General features: G+C 34.7%; 1 protein-coding gene and 1 long non-coding RNA gene across 26 annotated transcripts in view; one reads left to right on the forward strand and one right to left on the reverse strand.

The window, feature by feature from the left end:
• LOC309605611 overlaps positions 1-14,991 on the reverse strand; it is an 867,207-nt gene that overhangs the window by 657,384 nt on the left and 194,832 nt on the right. The gene's annotated exons all lie outside the window — the stretch shown is intronic.
• The window catches only part of CEP170 (centrosomal protein 170), a 145,434-nt gene that overhangs the window by 54,637 nt on the left and 75,806 nt on the right, over positions 1-14,991 (forward strand). For all 25 annotated transcript variants that reach the window (XM_082340008.1, XM_082339997.1, XM_082339999.1 and 22 more), the window contains 2 exons: positions 2,997-3,086; positions 10,024-10,102. In XM_082340008.1, coding sequence (XP_082196134.1) covers positions 2,997-3,086; positions 10,024-10,102 — 169 coding nt within the window. The remainder of the gene's footprint in view (positions 1-2,996; positions 3,087-10,023; positions 10,103-14,991) is intronic.

The following is a 14,991-nucleotide window of genomic DNA, read 5'->3' on the forward strand; positions in this document are numbered from 1 at the left end:
TGATTTCTAAACTGATGATATCCCTTGCCTTGAGTTCATAAGACTAGTCTTCTCAAAAAGTTATTAAGGTCTTTATTAAACAAAGAAAAAAGATGCTTTTTCTGGTTCCATATAACATGCCCACTCCTTCACTCCTCAATCTCCAAAGCTGTAGTGGCATCTCAGTGAACTCTCATTTTCTTAAGTGTGCTCTACGTTTAGTAGTAGGTTTTCTTGTATTATCTACCCCCATAAACGATTTGAGGGCAGGGTGCATGTCAGATTCAGAATATTCCAGGTTTCTATCAAGTTGTAAACTTAGGGAATTGGCCTCTTCAAATTATTTCCTCCTCAGTTTTTTCTCCATATCTCTGAGCCATGTAGACTTCCCTCAAAAGCTGCCATTCCCTGACTCTATGAGCAGCCATTCGATTTTTTTTCTCCATATCTAACAGTAAATTTTCACTTTCCTTTCTGATTTCTTTTCCTCAAGTCTCGTTTAGATTTTTTCCCCTTGAATTTCATCACACTCTCTTCTAAGAACTTCTGCCCTTTCTCTGTATTCTCTTGCTCACAGAGAGATTATTTATGGTAGTCTAGTCACTATTTATTTAGAGGTTGCATATACTTGAACTCTCACTTGCCTTACAACATGTAGAGATGTTTTTTCTTCCTTAGACTAATTCAACTTGATAAATCCACAGTTAGGAGAAATTATTTTTGTAATCGTGCTTCATTTGCTTCTTATCACCCTAATAACTGAATTTAGTATTTCATTAATTTAAACAGAGTGACAGTTTAAACATGACAATAAAAACCAAAACAAAGTTTAAGTAACTTTTAGATTTAATGCAGGTGTTTTGCAGCAGTCTAATTTGCCATAATAGATGGTTTTTCAGGCAAGCTGTAGAGAAGTGGGGGTAATAGTACTATTCATGAAGTTACTCTGAATTCTGAGATTTGCAGTTTGTCCTAAAGAAATTGAGATTGCAGAAAAAACAAAACAACCCCCCCCCCAGATCAACCTTTAAGAAGAATAAAAGTGTATGTATGATAAATCTTTAGGTTTTGTTGGAAGATTGCTTTAGGTCACATATTGTTTCTTCCTAATGTCAGTTATTTTAATACAGAGTTTTGTGTGCTGAAAGGAAAGACCAAAACTTTTTCAATATAGAATTTAAGCGAATTGGGTAACGGACTTTTTAATTTTTGTAATATTTATTTGGAAAGGATTATTTCAACTAGGATTTATATCTTTATTATTATTTTATTAGTTGCTGACCTTTCCCATTTTTCTAATGTGGCTAGGAGTAAGGCTGTGTTTACTGTTTGTTATAGCTACAAGTGTCAGAGGTTAATATTTCCTATAGTGTCCTTGGTTTTTTCTCCCTTGTTGTCTTTGAGTTTTCGTAGAGGCTCCTTCTTATATAGTGCTTTACAGTTTTTTCTATAATGTATTGAAACGTCCATTGTAATGGTAATAATAATAGTTATTTATAAATCCCTGTTGATATGATGGTAAGGTTTGGGAGGAGGGGAAGCATGCTGAAGTACTATTAGTTCTCAGTCTTTGACCTTCACAAGTACATCTCAGCTTTTTTTTGTTCACCTCCTTAGGTGAGACAGGAAGGCTAGATGAGGCTGGAGTTGGGTATTTCCATCCTCCCATGTCAGTTAGGCTCTGGTAAAACCCACACTGGTTGATTTGCGTGAGCTCTGGAAAAGTAGTTTTCCTTGAGGACAGGCTGTTGCTGAGGAGAGCAGAATGGGTGTATTTCAAAATGACTACTTTCCCTCTCACCATGCCAGAAGCATGAGAAGATTTTTCTCCAATCCTCACCCTGAGATCCTTGTGGGGCTTCTGGAGGTAAAACTCACAAAAAAATGATGTTCCCGCCAAGGCTGTGCCCCCAGGAGTTCTTGCTTTCAAGCTAGTTGACATTCAAGTTTCCAGCAATTAATCATTTAACCTTTAAGCTTTCCTACAGTTGGAGGCTGCAGCAGTAGTTTCAACTGCTCCCAGTGAGCTATGATTCTCTGTATTCGCCTGTCTCTCCAGATTTCAGAGTGGCAGTTGACCTTATGACCTCAATTTTCATATGAAACTAAGACAAGTTTTTGATTTTCAGTTTAACTTTTTTCTTGCTATGAGGATAGGAACGATGACTTCCAAGCTCCTTACATGCTGGGTTGGAAACTGAAAATTATATCTCCTCCCCATTTTGGATGCTTCCTTTGCTTTTAGTATACCAAGGTTCACATAGTAACCCAGTAATAAATGGTTCTTGAGTTCACGTTCAGTGGTTCTCAGACTATTTCTTCCTGTGACTGTAGTGATATTTCCTTTGGATACAAATTTCCAAAGGCTTGTAGTTCATCTCTGAGCTACTTTCATCTGCAGATAACTCACTAAGCTCTGGAGAAAGAGAGTGTGTGTGTACCTTAAAAGAGACTTAAAAGCAATTTTCAAAAATCAGTTTGCCATTCTAATTCCTTTTTTTGACTTTCTCTTTCTCTCTTAGACCTCTCCCATGAGTTTTAGAACCCATGTTTTAAGCAAGGATAATTTTATTCAGGAACATATCACATTGTGTCCCTTAATCTTTGGTATTGAAAGATGTAAATCCTATATGGTGATTTTTCTTACAGTGAGGTATATAAAACATAAAATTATAATTCACATGATTTCCATATAAGAATTTCAAATTATAAAAAAAAATTATTGTTGTTCAATACATTCAACAAAGTCAACTGAATTAAATTCTCTCAAAAGTAGAACGTGTGACTTTGGTAGAAAAGAATGTCTTAAAATTTTGGCTGCTTTCCTCTTTGGGAAGTGATGCCAAATTTCTGTTAAATAGTAACAGTTTAAATCTTATTGAATCTACTTTTACTTTGGTATTTCCCTATATTTATCTGCTATCCTATTAACATAAAGTATTTAGACAAAAATCTTTGTTTTTGTTATTTATTCTAGCATTTTCTTGTGTTTACTAACTTAAAGAATTTTCTTTCAGTCTCGTAGTGTGGATAAGCAACATGCTGTAATCAATTACGATGCCTCTACTGATGAACATTTGGTGAAAGATTTGGGCAGCCTAAATGGGGTAAGTTAAGAGTTTGCTTTCTGTCTTATTTGAATTTTTTGTTTAATATTGTAAGAAAACAAATATAACACAAAATCCTGTTTGTGTTATATTTCCTTTTCTTTAGTTTGCACTTACTTTTAAATGCTTACTAGGTACATAGCACTTTGAGGACCATACGGTAGAATATGAATGTAGCCCATGTTTCCAAGAAATGATGTTGGTAGTAAATACTTAACAGGAATTCAGATGGTTGTTGGTTGTTATTATCCAGTGGTTAAAAAAAGACTTCTTTAAGGAGGTTAAGATGAAAGCTTGCCCTTACTGAATGGCTTGAATTTATATGTGATAAAGCAGTGGAAAGTCATGACAGTAAGAATGCAAAAAAGCACTCTTGGGAGTCAGAGAAGTATGGGTTAACTTTGGAAAAAAAAAAGATGCAAACGTGGTTTGGTACCAGATGGTTGGAGGATCTTCTATACTAGAGTAAAAAGTGAAACACATCCATTTACCTTAACAAATGTGGTATATGATCTAAATACTAGTGTTTATTATTGCTTCTTTGGTTTCCTACATTGAAGATTTTTGTGTTATTGCAGTGAATTTTTTCCTAATTCTTCATTTGATCTTTCTACATTGGCAGAATGTAAGTAGCTGCAGAATAAGAGAATGCTAAAGTATTGAATAATTTATCTTATTTTTTCTCAATTTTCTCATGGCTCTGCTAACATAAGCAAATATAATTTTGTTCAGATCTGTGCTGTTGAATTTCTTAAAATGACTTTAACAGAAATTAAATGTATCCGAACTTCTTCTAACTGCTGCTTCTTTTCAAAATATACATTAAACATTATATGGAAAAACATCTGCAGAAATTTGGCAAATATGGTAAAACTTTTTTTTTCTTGTCCTGAATTGGCCTGCTACTGAAGGACTTTTATGTTTATTCACTGAGATACTTTTTTTGTAGGCATGTTTTTATGTTAGTTTTATTCACACCTTTATTTGTTTCTCATGACACATAAAACTAAGTCTTAATCCTCATGTTTGAACTGAAATACCTCACATTTGGCATCACCCACTTTTCCAGATTCATGATCCATCATCACATTTTCCTTGCCATACCTCCAAAACAGTAGTTTTCCTACTATACTGTCTCCTTCTCCAAATAATTTGTTAGATTTTCTGCAGCCCAGTAGTTCTTCCATCTGCCTTGTCATTTGTAAAAGTTGTACTTACTTTTAAAAATAAAATACAAATTCTACATCTTCCTGAAGGGAGCAGAGAAAAGGTATTTAAGAGTATTGACTTGTTAACGTGTTGAATGGATTAAAGTAGAAGGAGATAAGCAGATGATGTAGAAACTGTTTTACCATGGGCCATGTCAGGAAGCATTTCGATTCCAAGGTGCTATTTAAGGAGTTACTCTCTTCCTTCTCCGCACCTACAGACTTCTGTTTTAATCTCTGTTTTGGGTGCTTTATGAGCCTTGTATCTGCTTGTGCATATCTGTCACTGTGCTAGATTATGTGCTTCTGAACAGTTCATGTGCCTTTTGCTTCTGGTAAGTACACCACAGTGCCTAGCACAAGGTTCTGCACAGTGCATGAACCCAGTAAATCTTTTCGAATGGAATTGAATGAATTTTTTATATGAAAGACTTTATAGAGAAAAATTTTAATCCACTTTTATATGTGGAATATTTTAACAATGTTATATTCTGTTTTTAAGCCTAGAATGTTTCGTCTTGACCACAGTGCTATTCTTAGGTGTCTTTACATTATATCTTGGAAAATAATAAGTGAGAATTACATCACAGTGTTTTAGTCTTTTAAAACATTGTGATCAAATATAAAAATTATTGATGTTGGTTGTAAAACAAATCAGGTGAAATATTAACTTCTAAGTTTATCTAGGCTGACCTTATAATTTGATTGTACTCAGTAATTGTCTGAAATACAATAACTCACAGAGTGACATCTTCATTTTGAACTTGAAATCAGGACCTAGATTTGAATCTCAGTCTGTAATTTACCAGCATTATAACCCCGGACAAATTACATAAACTCTCTGAAATTCGGTTTCCTCATATATATTCATATTAGTTCCCAAAGTTGTGCAAAAATTTAATGAGTTGAAGGTTATGAATGTGAGGCCTCAATGCAAAATTTAGTTACCTGTCTTCAGCTCTAAAATAGTGAAATGATAATTCCTGCTCTGTAGTATTGTTATGAGTATCAAATGTGACAATACATGTGAGTATGTGCCTGGTACAGAACTTCAGAATATTACACAGTTGGATAAATGCACTGTTACCCAAATGGATAGCCTAGGAAATATGCCAGAATGGACTTTGGTAGCCAAAGTCTGTGAACTACCAGCTATCATGCATTTTATTCATAGAAAACTTGTAGATTATTATTCACAGCCTATTTATTCTTAACATTCATATAATTCTAGAAATTTGAGCATCAGGTTAAAAGTAGTAATTTCAGAGGGGGCACAGTATAGGTGGTTATGAGCCCAGCTTGAATTCTTACTAGTGAGGTAACCCTGGGCAAGTTACTTAATTTTTCTGTTCCTCAGTTTTTTTAACAGAAATAGTAAAATGGTACTCCTCTCAGGTTGTTGTGAAGCTATAAATAAGTTAATAGTTTTAAACACCTAGTTCAGTAAGTGTTTGTTACTATTGCTGTTGTTATGGTAAGAAAAGCAGTTAAAACAAGTTTAGCATCCTGTAGCCTACATACTTTTCAGTGAATACATACACAGTTAAATTATTTTGGAAAGCACTTATCAACTAAACTCAACTGCTAAATAACTACCTGTGACCACTTCCACTCTCACTTCCTTTCACCCTACCCTAAAATATACTCCCAAGTTATCTAGGTCCACACTTGCATTTATTACTACCAGAAATGAGGTTGTTCTGCTTGGGGAAGCTGGAACTGGTTCTGTAGCTGATGTGATAGTAGGCTATTTCCCTGCAAGCCCCTCGAAGCTTCTCTTTCTATGAGAGCCCTTGTTTGCCTTCAGTTCTTCCTGTCCCCTCCATGCACTGGAGTACCTGCACCTCTCTGATAGCCACCATTGACCTTTGCCGTACCACTCCCATCCCATTCCACCTCACCTCCCTGTGTTCCAGCCCCTGCTATGTCCCCTTTCACACTGGCGTTCCTGCAGCATCAGACCAGTATGGCATAGAAAGAGGAAGGTATGAAAGGAGTGGTTAGGGGAAGAAGACGAGACTTTTCTCACTGGCAACATGATTGAGGTAGTTGTGCTGCTGGCCACTCCATTCACATTTCCCAGAGCATTAATGCAGTACATGGTGGTTATATGATTTTATACTGTCAATTATGTAATTTATTTGTATGTAAATTAAATAGATATTTATCTGGTTTGGTTTGCTTCTCTGAGGTTAGTGGTTCGGTTGGGGGAGTTTGGGGAGCTGGCTTGGCCAGGCTTGGGCACCCAAGCTTCCTTGATGTGCAGAGAATGTGGGGTTTGTAGTTCAGAGAGCTGAATTTGAATCCCAGTAATTCTGCTTCTGAACTCTGAGATCTTGATTGTTACTTTGCACCCTGTGCCTCGTTGTCCTCACCTGTCCTACCTACCAGGTAGAGGTGTGATCAAATGATGTTGACATAAGAAACAAAACCTATTTTTCTTTCCATATCTAATTTATTAAAATGCTTCATAATTGATTTATTTAAGTGACTTTTTCCTGTAGCTCTTTGAAATTTTCTCTCCTTTTATAATTTTCGACCGTCAGGAGACTTTTTGCTCCCAAATGTTTTCACTTACATTTTGCAAGCTGAAACTTCGTGTCTGGCTCATATTTCCTGAGCCTTTTTAGACCTTAGGGAATATTTCTGTCATAAATGCCAGCAGGTTAAAATTATGTGTCTCTTAATCTCTGAAAGTACCTAGTACATATGTTAAAAACAATAGGTGCTTAACATTTAAGAGAGTCAAGCAATAAGCTTTGAGTGAATCTTAAAGCTCATCCTTAGGCCTTTTGAGTAATTATGGTATTTTAGGTTGAGACAGTTTTAAATAAATTGGTTTAGAACTGTGGCATCTCTCTTATACCATGTACCTAATTATCTTCTGCATACCAAACATCAGTTAATTAATATTTTCTTTTATTCTTCTCTTTTTCATCATTTTCCTCAGCTTTTCTCTTTTGTAATTAATGTAGAATATTTTGGTAAACTCAAGATATAAGTCTTAAAACACTCTAAAAATGTTCGTTTTGGAAATGAGCCTGAAATTAGAGTTTATAAATGTCTGAAGCCTTTGAATTTTCTTTGTATTAACATTTCAGTCTTTCTGTGAAGCATGTGAGAAACTTGTTATTTAGGATTACTCATAAATCATCCTAATGTGTGATCTTGAGGTTTAGCAGTATTCTGCTGTCTCCTTATATCTGGAATAAGATTACAACTTCTAATTTTTTTGTTTGTTTTTGGTAGATTTAGAAACTGGTATTCTATGACATATTACAAAGTGCTAGCTATGCAAAGGAATTTGAGAATATGATCATAATAACCCAATCCCCTTATATATTTTACTGTATAACATTCAGGACCCTTCTAAATTTCCTCATTATGGAGGGAACCTTCCCAAGTAAGGTATCTTGGCCATCTCAAATCCAATAACATAAAAGATGGGAAAAATGAAATTTAAAAGGGAAGAGTAAAGGAATTTTTAAAGTTTCAACTTATCAAAGAAAAACATATTGGGTATTTATATGATGTTCGCATTCCAGGCAATTAAGTATAACATTGTTCTATGTTTTATAAATCTAGAGAATTCTAGGTCTTTAACTTCTAGTATGCCAGGAAAAATAGTCATCACCATTTACCATCTGTGTTCAATGGACCCCTTAAGTCTTTTTACAAATAGTTTACACAAGTAAGAATTAAAAGATGAGAGAGCAACTTGAAATTTTAATAAAAAATGAGGCATGACAGACTCAAATTTTTATTCCATATTTTCCTGGTTTTGAAAGGTACATAACATGCAAAATGGGTATTGTTCTTTGAATGCCACTAACTGTTCATTAGCTGTCATGCCTTCTCTGGGATATATATCTATTTTATAAATGTTGATTTCAGTTTTCAAGGACATCTCTAGCTAGTTCTAGCTTACCATTATTTCTAGTTTTTCTTGCTCTTGCATTATCAAAATGCATTATTTTTAAGACTTTGACATTTTAAAATTTTAAGAGGAAAGTCATCTTCTTTTTCTTCCATAATTGTAAAACAGTACAACAGTTACAAGATCAATTCAATAATTTTATTTCTACATCATCTCTTTCCTTCTAGTTACCTTTGTATAGATACCCGCCTTGATCATTTGTCCACTTACATACTAAATCAAATGAGTATTGAAACACAAACACTAAAAAATGAGAGAAAACTGTCAAAATTTCTTTTAAAATACAGAATCATCAGTTTCGTGTTAAAAAATATTGCATCATTCTTCTTATTGATTTAGGCTAACTGGATGAAAAATATCTTAGTTTCTTTTTGACTTTGGAAACATTCTTCTCTCATCAATTCTTGTGTTAGGGAAAATTCATCTAGGATTATCTTCATCTGAAGACTCCTGGTCTGATATTTTGCGTACGTTATTATCATTTTATCATTTTTATTATAGTCTAGAGTGCTGCTCTACTTTTTGTATTTACCTTATAATTGTGAAATATCTTCCTGTCTCTTTTTTTTTTTTCTCTTTGCCTTTATGGATGTTAAATTAAAAATTCTGAATCCTCAGTTGTGCTCTTTGATAGCTTAAAAAAAAAAAGACAAAGATTGTGTCTCCAGATGTCTTTTATATCTTCTTGGGAAGATGGTGCAATATTTTGGGCCATGCAGTAAGAAACCTAAAGGTTGATGCAATCGTAATGATTTATTTCACAATTGCATCATCCATCTAGCTCTGTGCTATTTGCTGCGCTAGCCACTAGCCATGTGTGGCTGTTGAGCACTTGAAATGTGACTAGTCTAAAAATAAAAAGGTAAAAAAAAAAAAAGAATGTAAAATGTCTTCTTAATTTTCCTATTCATTATTTGTTAAAATAGTACTATTTGGGATGTATGGGTTAAATTAAAAGTATATTATCAAAATTAATTTCACCTCTTTCATTTTGCCTTTTTAATGTGCCTACTAGAAAATTTAGTAGTGTATGTGTAGCTTCCATTTGTGGCTTGCAGTGTTTCTGTTGAATAGTGATGTTCTAGGTAATTCCATTCTTCTGTTATTATTTTGGTCATTTTCAACAAAGTTAGAAATAATTGATAAGTTCAAATACTTATGGGATGATGATGAAACAGAATGTTTCAACATACAGAAAAAATAATGTATCTATAATGTATCTTAGATTCATGTAAGGCTCCTATAATGTATCTTAAATTCATAAAAGGGTCCAAAGGACTCGTTGGCAATTGTAAAATAGAATGAGTTTTATTCAGTTTTTTTAAGTAAATTTTCTTTTTATTCTTTGGAAGACTTCTAGGAATAAAAATAATGAAATCTCAATCCTTACAGATAATTACAGTTGTCCAGAAAAGTTAAAATTGAGTCCAGTGGGCCCTGATGGTATATCGAGAGCTATATTATATTTTACCCTTTACAGTTTCTAGCTTCGGGTCAGAGCTTTTCTTGACGTCATTTTTAGGTACCTAAATTTGTCGTGGCAGCATAGTAGACTCAGAGGAACCGCATCCTGGTTCTTTGTGTGTTACTTGTAATAGTAATAAAGGGCTTAGTATGAAATCATTTATTAGCCTATAAGATGCATAGCGCATTTTATGATGATACACAAGCTGTATTAGCCACCATTTGATACATAACTTTAAAGTATAAGGTTTGAGTATTTGCTTGTCTAAATTGTAATAATTAATACTTCATATATAAACTTAACACCTTTTTTTTTTTTCTCTTGTAGACTTTTGTGAATGATGTAAGAATTCCAGAACAGACTTATATCACCTTGAAACTTGAAGATAAGTTGAGATTTGGATATGATATCCTTATTGATTTTGTGCATTTATTAAATTTATTCAAAAATCTTTACTCCGGTGTAAATTAACATTTCTTGAGACATAAGAATTCATAATATAGGCATGCTGGAAGTCTCTGTGCCCTTCCAAACTAAAATACATGTTTAAAAAAATACTTTTTTTTTTTTTGGTTATTATGCCTGTTCCTAAAAATAATCCTGGAAAAGTTGATGGACTCTTTTTTTTTCTCCTCACTCTGTATTATAGTTTCAGCAGAAGTATCCCTGCAGTGCTATTATATATGCAGTTGGGGTATCAAAGAATGTAACTGGGGAGAGGACAGAGAGTGTGTAATAGTAGCCCAGCCCAGGGATTTTTTTTTTCCTGGTTAAATGATAATGACACAGGTCAACCTCCAGGAGAAATGTAAAGAATTTAACCCTATCTTTCCTTCTGTCCCCACTTTTACTCCATTTTATGCATTCCATCTCTGTTGCCTGTTCAATTCAAATTTTTCCATATCCTGTGTCTTCTGAGACCCATGCTCCCTGATTAAGTACATTATGCATTTAGCGTGTATTTAAAATTCTTTTGTTTGAAAATAGGATTCTAAGAACTGAATAAGGATATGATGGTGTTCTCCTAGTAAAGAATCACTAGTGAAGAGAAGGGACATGATTGGATGAAGAAGAATAAAAGCATTTCTATTCATACAAGGCAAAAAGCTTTGTAAAAAGAACTTGTTTATATTTAGTTAAAATACAGATATTATACATTATGCTGAATGGGTTTTTTTTCACTTTTAGTTTTTTCATTTACTGCATTTATCTGGACTTTGATATTAAGGAATGTATCAAATGTACTGGCAACTTGGATGTACTTTTATCACTGTAGCAGAGAAAATGTCTCAGCTAAGTAGAGCTGATACTTAGGTAAAGTAAATGTACTGACACTTTAAAATTGTTCCTAGAGCATAACTAGTTTTTATTTTAGATTTAACTTAAAATTTATGAAAAAAATAGTTTTGTAGCACATCATATAACCTTTATACTTGTAGAGCCAAAGCAGCATGTGAAAAGTGAAACCATTAAACATTAATACCTTTGATTTGTATATTTTAAATCCTTTAAAAAATATGTATCACATAAAATGATTAGGAATTAGCATTAAAGCCTTGATTCAGGGGTTATTTTCTACCAACCTAAGTTTCATCAAAAAATAAATACAGGTATATTTGGAATTTAAGTAACTCAATTCATTTGACATCAGCTGTTTCAAAACATGAGAAAATAGTAGGAAATTTGGGTTTCAGTAAAACTCTATAAAGTTTACTTTGAATTTTAAATCAAGAAGAAACTATTGAGAAGCAACTCATCATCTTTTGTAGATTGCATAATGATTTCTTAATAGAGAACTAATATTTCCTTATATAATTGCTCACAATATTTCTGTCGAAAATTCCTGGGACAAATGTTTTGTTCCCAAGGAGTTTTTCAGGGCTGTAAATCAGTGTTGAGCCAGAACGACTACCCAGATCCTCAGGTTAGGCTCAGTTGATTTCATTATTTAAAAATAGCATTTCATATTGCTTTTGATTTTTGAGCATTGTGTATAAATGAACATTGGGCTGTTTCAGTGGCAGAAATTTTATTATATAGGATGAAATTTTAAAAAACAAATTTATTCTGATACCAGACTGAAGTCACTATCATGCTTTATTCATAATTAAAATTAAGTTTAATAGTTAGCTAGTCTACAAACTGTTATACCTTGTAGTTGAAAACTGTTTAATTAAAATGCCACAGCAATAGAAAGAACAGTTTTACCATGAATTGAGACTGGAACTAAGAAACAGAATTTATCTGCCAAAAGTTTTTTTTCTAACCGGAGAAATTGATTTGGAAAAGCAAGTAGTGAAATATCCAAGTTTAAGAAATGACTATAAACTCAGGAGGTATAGTAAAATGCTGCAGTAATCAAGATAAACTTCAGAAGGGGGTAATATATCTCCAGATGGCCAGAAATGTAGCAGGTAAGCAAGCCTAAGTTCATTTATTTTACAATTATTTATTAAATGTCTCCCATGTGCCGGGCATAGTCCCCGCAGTCTGGGGGTACAGTACTACATAAAACAGATCACAGTCTCTGTCTTCCTGGAGCTTACACTTTAATGGGGTTGGAGGGAACTGACAGCACACACAAAAAGGATAATAGAGGGTGATAAATTCTATGGAGAAAAAGTCTGAATGGGAGACAGAGAGCTAGTGCTGGTGAGTGAGAAGTTATAATTTTAAAAAGGCTATTCATGAAGACTTCACTGAGAAGCCAGCAATGGAGCAGGTAAAGACGCTGGCCTTAATGGATCTATCCGGGGAAACTGCTCTTCAAGCAGATAGAAGAGTTAAGTGCAAGACTTAAACCAGGAGCATGTTTGCCATATTTGAGGAACAGCCTTAGAAGTCAGTGTGGCTGGAGCCAGTGAAGAGTAGGAGAATATGGGGAGCCAGCGTGTATCACCCTAAATAGGCCACTATAAGAATTTTGGCTTTTATTTTAAGTGAAATGGGGAGCCATTAGAGGGTTTGATCAGAGGAGTGATGTGATAATGACTTATATGTTTAAAAGAATCCTCTGGTTACTCTTTTTCAAAGACTAAGGGTGGAAGTGGGCAGCGGTGAAAAGAGGGAGACCAGTTAGGAGGCTGTACAGTAGTTGGCAGTAGTTCCAAGTGAGCAGTAATGGAGGTTTGGACCAGGGTGATAGAAGCAGAGGTAGTGAGAAACGATAAAATTCTGTACATATGTTGAAGATGGAGCCAGTAATATTCTTGATTAGATTGGATGTAGACTAAGAGAAAGAAAAGAGTCAAGGATGAATCCAAGACTGTACAGTTGATTTAAACAATTAGAAAAATAGAGTCACCATTAACTGACAGCATATTCTGTGGGTAGAGCAGATATTATGGGGAAAATGGGAAGAATATTCCCCCCAAATCCATTTGAATTTGGTTTAATTGAATTTGGTTTAATTGAATTTTGCCACTGTTACTGTTTTCTTTTTGATTTCTGCTGTCTTTATTAATTTCTTCTAAGTGAAAGCTGAGATAATTCAAGATCTTTCTTTTCTAATATAGGCATTTAGTGCTATAAAATTTCCCCTAAGTACAGGCATACCTTGGAGATATTGTGGTTTCAGTTCCAGACCACTGCAATATTGCAAAAAGCCAGTCACACAAATTTTTTGGTTTCCCAATGAGTATGAAAGTTATGTTTATAAACAACATTGGAGTCTATTAAGTGTGCAATAGCATTATGTCTAAAAAAATTGTATATACCTTAATTTAAAAATACTTTATTGCTAAAAAATGTTAACTCTCATCTGAGCCTTCAGCGAGTCCTGATCTTTTTACTGATGCAGGGTCTTGTCTCAGTGTTGACGGCTGCTGACTGATCAGGGTGGTGGCGGCTGAAGGTTGGGGTGGCTGTGGCCATTTCTTAGAATAAGACAGCAGTGAAGTTTGTCACATCGGTTGACTCTTCCCTTCAAGAACAATTTTTCTGTAGTACGCAATGTTGTTTCATAGCATTTTATCCACAGTAGAACTTCTTTCAAAATTGGAGTCAGTCCTCTCAAATCCTGTTGCTGTTTTATCAACTGAGTTTATGCATTATTCTGAATACTTTGTTGTCATTTCAAAATCGTCACAGCATCTTCATGAGGAAGAGTTTCCATCTCAAGAAACCATTTTCTGGGACTTCACTGGTGGTCCAGTGGTTAAGACTCTGCACTTCCAGTGCAGAGGGCACAGGTTCATCCCTGGTCGGGGAAGTTCCGCATGCTGAACGGTGCAGCCAAAAAACAAACAAAAAGAAACCACTTTCTTTGCTCCTTCATAGGAAGCAACTCCTTATGCGTTCAAGTTTTATCATGAGATTGCAACAATTCACTCACATCTTCAGGCTCCACTTCTAATTCTAGTTTTCTTGCTGTTTCCACCACATCTGCAGTTACTTGTTCCACTGAAGTCTTGAACCACTCAAAGTCACCCATGGGGGTTGGAATCAACTTCTTCCAAACTCCTGTTAATGTTGATATTTTAATCTCTTCCCATGAATCATGAATGTTCTTAACAGCATCTAGAATGGTGAGTCTTTTCCAGGTTTTCAATTGACTTTTCCCAGATCCATCAGAGGAATCACTGTATATGGCAGCTTTATGAAATGTATTTATTCAATAATAAGACTTGAAAGTCGAAATGACTCCTTGATCCATGGGCTGCAGAATGGATGTTGCTGTTAGCAGGCATGAAAACAACATTAATCTTGTACATCTCCATCAGAGCTCTTGCATGGCCAGGTGCATTGTCATTGAGCAGAAATATTTTGAAAGGAATCTTTTTCTGAGCAGTAGGTCTCAAACAGTGGGCTTAAAGTATTCATTAAATCATGTTGTAAACAGCTGTGCTGTCGTCCAGGCTTTATTGTTCAACTGTTAGAGCACAGGCAGAGTAGATTTAGCATAATTCTTAAGGATCCTAGGATTTTCAGAATGGTAAGTAAGCATTGGCTTCAACTTGAAGTCACCAGCGGCATTAGCCCTTAACAAGAGAGTCATCCTGCCCTTTGAAGCTTTGAAGCCAAGGCACTGACTTCTGCTCTCTAGCTATGGAAGTCCTAGAGGGCATCTTCTTCCAAAGAAGACTGTTTTGTCTACACTGAAAATCTGTTGTTTAGTGTAGTCACCTCCATTATAATTCTTAGCTAGATCTTCTGGGTAACTTGCTGTAGCTTCTACATCAGCACTTGCTGCTTCACTTTGCAATTTTATGTTATGGAGACAGCTTCTTTTCCTAAGCTTCATGAACCAGCCTCTGCTACCTTCACACGTTTCTTCTGCAGCTTCCTCACCTCTCT

The sequence above is a fragment of the Balaenoptera borealis genome (genome assembly GCF_965194805.1).
Source record: "Balaenoptera borealis genome assembly, chromosome: 1".
Taxonomy (NCBI): domain Eukaryota; kingdom Metazoa; phylum Chordata; class Mammalia; order Artiodactyla; family Balaenopteridae; genus Balaenoptera; species Balaenoptera borealis.